Source organism: Ranitomeya imitator, chromosome 2, assembly GCF_032444005.1.
Source record: "Ranitomeya imitator isolate aRanImi1 chromosome 2, aRanImi1.pri, whole genome shotgun sequence".
In the NCBI taxonomy this organism is placed as follows: Eukaryota; Metazoa; Chordata; class Amphibia; order Anura; family Dendrobatidae; genus Ranitomeya; species Ranitomeya imitator.
In genome coordinates, this window is record NC_091283.1 from 623,572,720 (window position 1) to 623,582,577 (window position 9,858).

Consider the following 9,858-nt stretch of genomic DNA (forward strand, 5'->3'; position numbering starts at 1 on the left):
TCTCAATTTCCTTCTAAAACTAGAACAACTAAATGCTAAAATATATGTACCATAAAATATAAGCCTCATATATTAGAAATAAAAGGGCTTGATGTCTGAACACACTGAAGCAAAACAAATGTTTCTTCATTCTCCAAGCAGTTTGATTTAGTACCAGTTTCCTTCTTCCCACAGGCCACATATTAGTTGTACATTTTCTATGTACTGTATGCCATAGAATTCAGTGTGCAGAACCAAACACGATACATAGACAGCAATACAATCCTGCAGTGACAGATTCTCAGAGTGTTTTATTATTAAGTTATCAAGGTTAAAGCAATTTGTTAAAACTAGTGATGAGCGAAGGTGCTGGGATAAGGTGTTGTCCGAGCATGCTCTGTGCTAAACGAGTGTCTTTGATGTGCTTAAATAATATGTCCGAGTCCCTGCGGCTGCATGTCTCGTTGCTGTTCGACAGCCGCAATACATGTAGAGAAGGCTAGGTTCAGATTGCGTTAGTGCAATCCGTTTAGCGCCTAGCGCTAGCGGATTGCGCTAACGCAATGTTTTGTAAAGGGGTCGCGTTAAACGTCCCCGCTCTCACAGATCTCCGATCTGCGAGAGCGGGGAACGGACCTCGGGCAAGCAGCGTCCGCGGCGCACCACAAAACACTGGCACATCGCTAGCGCGTGCCGAAAATGGCACGCGCTAGTGATGCGTGTCACCATTGCTGTTAATGGGCGCGCTAACGGACGCATTGCACGGCGTTAATTTCGCCGTGCAACACTGTCCGTTAGCGCGGTCCCATTAACGCAATGGGAGCCTCGCCTAACAAACAGGCAATCCCCGTATGTGTTGTGGCTGTGGAAAAGCCGCGGGACATGCAGCCACGGGGGACTCGAACATATTATTCGAGCACGTCAAAGTCACTCTATTAGCACCCGAGCATGCACGGATAACACCTTATCCCAGCACGTTCGCTCATCACTAGTTAAAACTAAAGGTCTGATCTAAGCATTTATTAAAATGTTCTTGTGGTTTACTTTATTGCTGTAGGAAGGAGAAGACAAACGCTTCCTCATCAACAGACTTAATTCAGTTTATGAGAAGAAGAGCAGAGCGCAGCAGCCAAAGGTATGACCTCCTGCCTACTCCGGGTAATTATGTGATGCAGGGAAGTGCTTTCAGTAACATAATGAAGTGGATATGGATAGTTTAGATTGTAGCTAAAACTACAAAATGTACAGTAAAGTCATGTGTGCTTTAACGGGGTTTTACAGTCTCCTGATGAATGACAGTAACTGCTGGAGCCTCCACTGCGTCTTTCTCTGACGGATCCTATCATCTAAAACATGCATCTCTTGGGCTTTAAGCCTACAGTGTGAATGGGCAAACATGCCTCTCCTGGGTTTTAAACCTACTTATTTAAATGGACTGGTAAAGCCCAAGAAGCATATTTTAGAATATGATAGGACCGATCAGAGAAGTGTCACCTTGTCACGGTTGATGGGCTCACATGAATTGGCCACTTTATGCGCTAAGAACCTTCATTTTTGTAAGTACTGTTTTTAAAACTATATATACATATGTTTTTATTTTTTAATACAGTTCAGTAAATATGTTATATTTTATGTTTGCATATATATTAGTCTCTATAGAGTACTGCTGCGTCCCTCTTTTTTGCAAGTTATGTAGTCATTGCAGCGTGCACCTGTTCACATTATACGGAGGTGCTGGTCAGGTTTTTTGTTTTATACACTGCTGTGGTCTGAACAATGCAGCGTTAACTGTGGTGGTGCATGCAAGTTGACATTGTCCTACTAATTCCAGGCTACCATGCTGTTCTCATTGCCTGAAGAAGTCTCTGCCATATGCAGTGTTCTCACCCCTCAGAGCAACTCTGTGGTGGTGACTGCTACCTGCGAGAACCGCTTTGTAGCCTGACATTGTACTACTATCGAGCACTACTCACTGACCACCACCCTGAACCTGGCACCTCCTGTCCCCTCTCACCCTGAGCACTGTGAGTAGTGATGGGGGAGAATTATAGCTTGCAGCACCGCTGTGAAATACAACAAGATGGTGCCTGGCTCCCCCTACAGCTGTAAACTGGACAGTCCAGGGTGCATGCCCAGTTCACAGCTGAGCCAGCCACAGTATAGGAGATATGGTTGAACACCAACTACATCTCTTATGGTGTGGGACAGCCATATTTGCGGTGTATAAGTGTCGTGCTCAGACTCTTACACACCAGCAAATTAAAATGGCAGCCCCCAGCAGCTGCAGAATTTTTTTTAATGAATTAAAAATTATATTTTAGAAAGGTATATTTAATGTTGTATTAAAAATAATTGAGGCTATAATTATTAATACAAAAATAAAAATCATGACTTCCCTATAAAGAGGATCTATCACCAGTTTTGGCATCTTAAACTGAATATGATAAGGAATAGTGGCTGAAGACCTGACTGAAACATTGCTCTTAGTTTTCCTTATATACGTTTCAGAGAAATTAGTTTCTAAAACTTAGGTTATAACTTTATGATACGTCCCAAACAGACATTACTTACTTTTTGCGTGTACTTCTTCCCCTGTTTGATGTTGACCAATCAAAAGCAAGCAACAACACATTGGGGAAAGAACGGCATGCCCTCATAATATCTTGGAACACATTTTCTCCTGTGTGGGACATGTAATGACAAACACTGATCTCCTCACTGATCTCACTGCAGAGCTATGTGTGATTAGAGTGACAGAGCAGAGATGAGTGTGATTATTAGCACCTTACAGCTTTCAGTTCACATCAGTGAAGAGGCAGTACAGCAGAAAGAAGATTTCTCATTACAGATACCGCTGCATCTGCAGCTCTTCTCTCACAGTGCTCTCAGCTCTGCTGTAGTGCCTCTCCCAATGCTGATTTTGTGAACTAAAAGCTGAACAAGTGCTATTAATCACACTCTCCTCTTTTCTCTTCTCCAATTACTGTGTAATCACACACAACTCTGAAGTGAGATCAAGAGTAGAATCTGTCATTACATGTCTCACACTAAGAACTATGTTTTAAGCTATTGTGTAGAATCAAAAAGAGGGAAGTACAAAAACACGGATAAAATTGAAAATTTTATTGATATAAATATTAAAATAGAATTAATAGCAAAGTATTAAATAAAGTTCACAGAAGGGTTAGGGAACACATGGCAGAGTGACGGCTGAGCAGAATGGCTTTATAAATACACGATAATTGTGACAGGTAAGACAGATTTACACAGTCATTTAGATTAATTACATGTCCCTTAAAAAGAAGGATAAAGTGCTATTGCTTATGTGCAGACAAAATAAAGAAAAGATAATAGCAAACCAATAATACCAGTATGGCTACAAGAATGAAGTGGTATGTGTGTTTAGTCACTCATAAAAAGAAAGTTCATAAGGTGACAACTATGCCACTATAAGTGAAGTGCTATAATGCAATAATCATGGCTGAGGTAGTGTGAAATATAAAGGTGGCAGAAAATATGCAGGCATTGTGAAGTTGTTAATAAACAAGGTACAGCACCTGAATAGGTGTAAAAGCATTCATGCACTATATACTTGTGATGCAGTGTACACATAAGAAGGGTTAGATGGTTATATTTGGAAAGGCTGACAAGGAAATGCACCTAGGGTCAGGGTAGAGAGTGTTAGCGTGTAAATGCTGTACCTGTGATAGATTGCTGTTATGAATGCAATCCAGTGACACAGTGTACCAGCGATCAGAGCACATACAGTGATCTGACAATAACCCAAAAACAATAGAACGAGCTCTGAGACGTGGAATCTCTGTAGACCGCAATACCTGAACCTATCCTACACACAACTAAAGGTGGCTGTGGATTGCGCCTGACGCTACCTATGCAACTCGGCACAGCCTGAGAATCTGACTAGCCTGAAGATAGAAAAACAAGCCTGGCTTGCCTCAGAGAAATACCCCAAAGGAAAAGGCAGCCCCCCACATATAATGACTGTGAGTAAGATGAAAAGACAAAACGTAGGGATGAAATAGATTCAGCAAAGTGAGGCCCGATATTCTAAATAGAGCGAGGATAGCAAAGAGAACTTTGCAGTCTACAAAAAAACCCTAAAGCAAAAACCACGCAAAGGGGGCAAAAAGACCCACCGTGCCGAACTAACGGCACGGCGGTGCACCCTTTGCGTCCCAGAGCTTCCAGCAAAACCAAAAGACAAGCTGGACAGAAAATATGGCAACAAAAAGCAAAGATGCACTTATCTAAGCAGAGCAGCAGGCCACAGGAAGATCCAGAAGCTCAGATCCAACACTGGAACATTGACAAGGAGCAAGGAAAACAGAATCAGGTGGAGTTAAATAATGAAACAGCTAACGAGCTCACCAGAACACCTGAGGAAGGAAGCTCAGAAGCTGCAGTACCACTTGTGACCACAGGAGTGAATTCAGCCACAGAATTCACAACAGTACCCCCCCCCCTTGAGGAGGGGTCACCGAACCCTCACCAGAGCCCCCAGGCCGACCAGGATGAGCCACATGAAAGGCACAAACAAGATCGGGAGCATGAACATCAGAGGCAAAAACCCAGGAATTATCTTCCTGAGCATAACCCTTCCATTTAACCAGATACTGGAGTTTCCGTCTAGAAATACGAGAATCCAAAATCTTCTCCACAATATACTCCAATTCCCCCTCCACCAAAACCGGGGCAGGAGGCTCAACAGATGGAACCATAGGTGCCACGTATCTCCGCAACAACGACCTATGGAATACATTATGTATGGAAAAGGAGTCTGGGAGGGTCAGACGAAAAGACACAGGATTGAGAACCTCAGAAATCCTATACGGACCAATAAAACGAGGTTTAAATTTAGGAGAGGAAACCTTCATAGGAATATGACGAGAAGATAACCAAACCAGATCCCCAACACGAAGTCGGGGACCCACACGGCGTCTGCGATTAGCGAAAAGTTGAGCCTTCTCCTGGGACAAGGTCAAATTGTCCACTACCTGAGTCCAGATCTGCTGCAACCTGTCCACCACAGAATCCACACCAGGACAGTCCGAAGACTCAACCTGTCCTGAAGAGAAACGAGGATGGAACCCAGAATTGCAGAAAAATGGAGAAACCAAGGTAGCCGAGCTGGCCCGATTATTAAGGGCGAACTCAGCCAACGGCAAAAAGGACACCCAATCATCCTGGTCTGCAGAAACAAAACATCTCAGATATGTTTCCAAGGTCTGATTGGTTCGTTCGGTCTGGCCATTAGTCTGAGGATGGAAAGCCGAGGAAAAAGATAGGTCAATGCCCATCCTACCACAAAAGGCTCGCCAAAACCTTGAAACAAACTGGGAACCTCTGTCAGAAACAATATTCTCAGGAATGCCATGCAAACGAACCACATGCTGGAAGAACAAAGGCACCAAATCAGAGGAGGAAGGCAATTTAACCAAGGGCACCAGATGGACCATTTTAGAAAAGCGATCACAGACCACCCAAATGACTGACATCTTTTGAGAAACGGGAAGGTCAGAAATGAAATCCATCGAAATATGTGTCCAAGGCCTCTTTGGGACCGGCAAGGGCAAAAGCAACCCACTGGCACGAGAACAGCAGGGCTTAGCCCTAGCACAAATCCCACAGGACTGCACAAAAGTACGTACATCCCGTGACAGAGATGGCCACCAGAAGGATCTAGCCACTAACTCTCTGGTACCAAAGATTCCAGGATGACCAGCCAACACCGAACAATGAAGTTCAGAGATAACTTTATTAGTCCACCTATCAGGGACGAACAGTTTCTCCGCTGGACAACGATCAGATTTATTCGCCTGAAATTTTTGCAGCACCCGCCGCAAATCAGGGGAGATGGCGGACACAATGACTCCTTCCTTGAGGATACCCGCCGGCTCAGATAACCCCGGGGAGTCGGGCACAAAACTCCTAGACAGAGCATCCGCCTTCACATTTTTAGAGCCCGGAAGGTACGAAATCACAAAGTCGAAGCGGGCAAAAAATAACGACCAACGGGCCTGTCTAGGATTCAAGCGCTTGGCAGACTCAAGATAAGTCAAGTTCTTATGATCAGTCAATACCACCACGCGATGCTTAGCTCCTTCAAGCCAATGACGCCACTCCTCGAATGCCCACTTCATGGCCAGCAACTCTCGGTTGCCCACATCATAATTACGCTCAGCGGGCGAAAACTTCCTGGAAAAGAAAGCACATGGTTTCATCACTGAGCAACCAGAACCTCTCTGTGACAAAACCGCCCCTGCTCCAATCTCAGAAGCATCAACCTCGACCTGGAACGGAAGAGAAACATCTGGCTGACACAACACGGGGGCAGAACAAAAACGATGCTTCAACTCCCGAAAAGCCTCCACAGCAGCAGAAGACCAATTAACCAAATCAGCACCCTTCTTGGTCAAATCGGTCAATGGTTTGGCAATGCTAGAAAAATTACAGATGAAGCGACGATAAAAATTAGCAAAGCCCAGGAACTTTTGCAGACTTTTCAGAGATGTCGGCTGAGTCCAATCCTGGATGGCTTGGACCTTAACCGGATCCATCTCGATGGTAGAAGGGGAAAAGATGAACCCCAAAAATGAAACTTTCTGCACACCGAAGAGACACTTTGATCCCTTCACAAACAAAGAATTAGCACGCAGGACCTGAAAAACCATTCTGACCTGCTTCACATGAGACTCCCAATCATCTGAGAAGATCAAAATGTCATCCAAGTAAACAATCAGGAATTTATCCAGATACTCACGGAAGATGTCATGCATAAAAGACTGAAACACAGATGGAGCATTGGCAAGTCCGAACGGCATCACTAGATACTCAAAATGATCCTCGGGCGTATTAAATGCAGTTTTCCATTCATCTCCTTGCCTGATTCTCACCAGATTATACGCACCACGAAGATCTATCTTAGTGAACCAACTAGCCCCCTTAATCCGAGCAAACAAGTCAGATAACAATGGCAAGGGATACTGAAATTTAACAGTGATCTTATTAAGAAGGCGGTAATCAATACATGGTCTCCTTGTACTGTTATGAATGCAATCCAGTGACACAGTGTACCAGCGATCAGAGCACATACAGTGATCTGACAATAACCCAAAAACAATAGAACGAGCTCTGAGACGTGGAATCTCTGTAGACCGCAATACCTGAACCTATCCTACACACAACTAAAGGTGGCTGTGGATTGCGCCTGACGCTACCTATGCAACTCGGCACAGCCTGAGAATCTGACTAGCCTGAAGATAGAAAAACAAGCCTGGCTTGCCTCAGAGAAATACCCCAAAGGAAAAGGCAGCCCCCCACATATAATGACTGTGAGTAAGATGAAAAGACAAAACGTAGGGATGAAATAGATTCAGCAAAGTGAGGCCCGATATTCTAGATAGAGCGAGGATAGCAAAGAGAACTTTGCAGTCTACAAAAAACCCTAAAGCAAAAACCACGCAAAGGGGGCAAAAAGACCCACCGTGCCGAACTAACGGCACGGCGGTGCACCCTTTGCGTCCCAGAGCTTCCAGCAAAACCAAAAGACAAGCTGGACAGAAAATATGGCAACAAAAAGCAAAGATGCACTTATCTAAGCAGAGCAGCAGGCCACAGGAAGATCCAGAAGCTCAGATCCAACACTGGAACATTGACAAGGAGCAAGGAAAACAGAATCAGGTGGAGTTAAATAATGAAACAGCTAACGAGCTCACCAGAACACCTGAGGAAGGAAGCTCAGAAGCTGCAGTACCACTTGTGACCACAGGAGTGAATTCAGCCACAGAATTCACAACAGATTGCTCAGACAGGAAACAAACCCCGACGCGCGTTTTGCATTTGCTTCTTCCTTGGGGGGTAGGCAACATCCTCCCCGAAGACTGGAAGAGGTAATTTATATAAATAAAGTGATATAAAATAATTTCTCAACAAGAAGGCATCTGATATGAGGCACACAGGTAGGACTTTTTTCAGCATTCTATAATCTGTATGCCCATATTAATAGATTTTAGATAGGTCAAATGTGGTGACAGATTCCCCTTAATTAGATCAGATGTAAATATTGGTTAATCAAACATATGTTCTTTTTAAAATAAATGTAGATTATTAACATAAATGTGGATTATTACCATTTGTATTGACGAAGTTCTAAATTATCATTATTTTCAGCCAAACACTGGAACTTGACTGACTGATACCTTAAGCAAACTGGAGAATTAACTTGCCCACCTAACACTGGAAACTGGAGTTTGATGTGTGCCAAAGACTCTCATCTCATCTCACCAAAAACGTGATGTGACTTTATGATCCTGCCAAACACTGTACATTTCAATGACTGAAATAACCACTTTGTTATATTTGTCTATTTATAATAAATGTTTTGCTGTCACTACTGTCTTCATTGGGCCACAGACACATGTAACCAGTGTATTATGCATAGATAGTAATTCACAACTATAGTTCTATAAGATTACATTTTAGCTGGACTTGTGCTGGAATTTCTGTTTTAATTTATGGCAGGTAAAGTTGAGCTTCTCTCCTAAAGAGCAGATATTGAAATTACAGTTCATGTCACAGTAATGCAGTAAATTGCAGGCAATGCTGGATTACTGTGGGGCTTTAGCCCTATAAGCCAGTAAATTTGAGAGTCTGATAGTCCGACACTGAACTTCAGCCAAATCTGTTATCATTCTTCTACATAGATTCAAGAGTTGTAAGGTTCAGTTATGAAATGAGCCACTTCTTAATGATTTTGACCTCCTAAACTCAAATCTGACAATGAAAAATTTTAGATAGCTCGTTTCTATGCTATCAAAGAGTTTTCCTTTTACTGCTACATATAATTAATGCATAACTGTTTCAGTACTTGGAAACATTATTATTTTTACAAATATAAAATATTCTGCATCTTTATGTAAATTTTCTGATTTATTTAGAGGAAACTTGGCAACAATTCAAATAACTAATACATATCTAAACATTATTGCGAACAGGTACAAAAATTGCACTACAAAATTAGGTGCTTATTCAGTAACAACTTTTTTTGCTTGTCTCATGTACTCCTGCATCGGATCATCTCTTACAATTGTCTTAACAGTAATCGCCAAGCATTGAAGGATTCCATTTTCTTTGATATCTTTTCTCCATAGCCGCAATATCTTGGTGAAATCTCTCACTATGCTCATTGCTCCCTGCTTCGCAGTTTGGTTGGAAAACGTCTAGATGCGAATTTAAGAAATTAATCTTTAAAAGAAATCTGTCAGTAGGATCAACCCTCCTAAGCCGTCTATCTGGACATGTAGGTCATAGGAAGCTGAATAAAATGACACCTTAATATCTGCGATCTGATGTCTTATTCCAGAGAATTCCACAATTTTCTTCTATGTAAATGTCCTCTTCCAGGCTATGGGGAGGACACTGCCTGGAAGACATGTCCACCTCCAGAGCTTATTTTACATAAAGGGGAGTTACCAGTGTGAGACAAGTATCTAAAACAGAATAGGAGAAATTAACTTTGTCTTCTTGCAGACATATTTTTTTTGCACCTATCTAAGCTCTGCTATATTGCAACAATACTGCAACCCCATCTGCCTGTGAGATGGAAGCTGACGCACTGATGGGAACCTGTAGATGTGTCGGTTATAACTAGGGATGGGCAGATTTGTTGATGTTCAGATCCATCGGGTTCGTACGAACTTGAAAAGTTTGGTTTGGGTTCCAAAAAGATACTCAAGCCTGAACTTGGATCCCATTCAAATGTATGGGGGACCCAAACATCTATCAGTTCCCACACTGTCCTCTGTGTGAAAGCGTGGGAAACATCGACTCTGATCGGCAGTAACCTTACATGCTACTGCC

The 9,858-nt window shown here is 42.8% G+C and overlaps 1 protein-coding gene across 1 annotated transcript in view; it reads left to right on the top strand.

Annotated features, from left to right (window-relative positions):
* The window catches only part of TMC6 (transmembrane channel like 6), a 108,939-nt gene extending 100,550 nt beyond the window's left edge, over positions 1–8,389 (top strand). Inside the window, exons 20-21 of the mRNA XM_069752514.1 lie at positions 1,037–1,114; positions 8,170–8,389. Of these exons, the coding sequence (XP_069608615.1) occupies positions 1,037–1,114; positions 8,170–8,187 (96 nt within the window). The 3' untranslated portion in view covers positions 8,188–8,389. The remainder of the gene's footprint in view (positions 1–1,036; positions 1,115–8,169) is intronic.
* Positions 8,390–9,858: the final 1,469 nt, after the last annotated feature.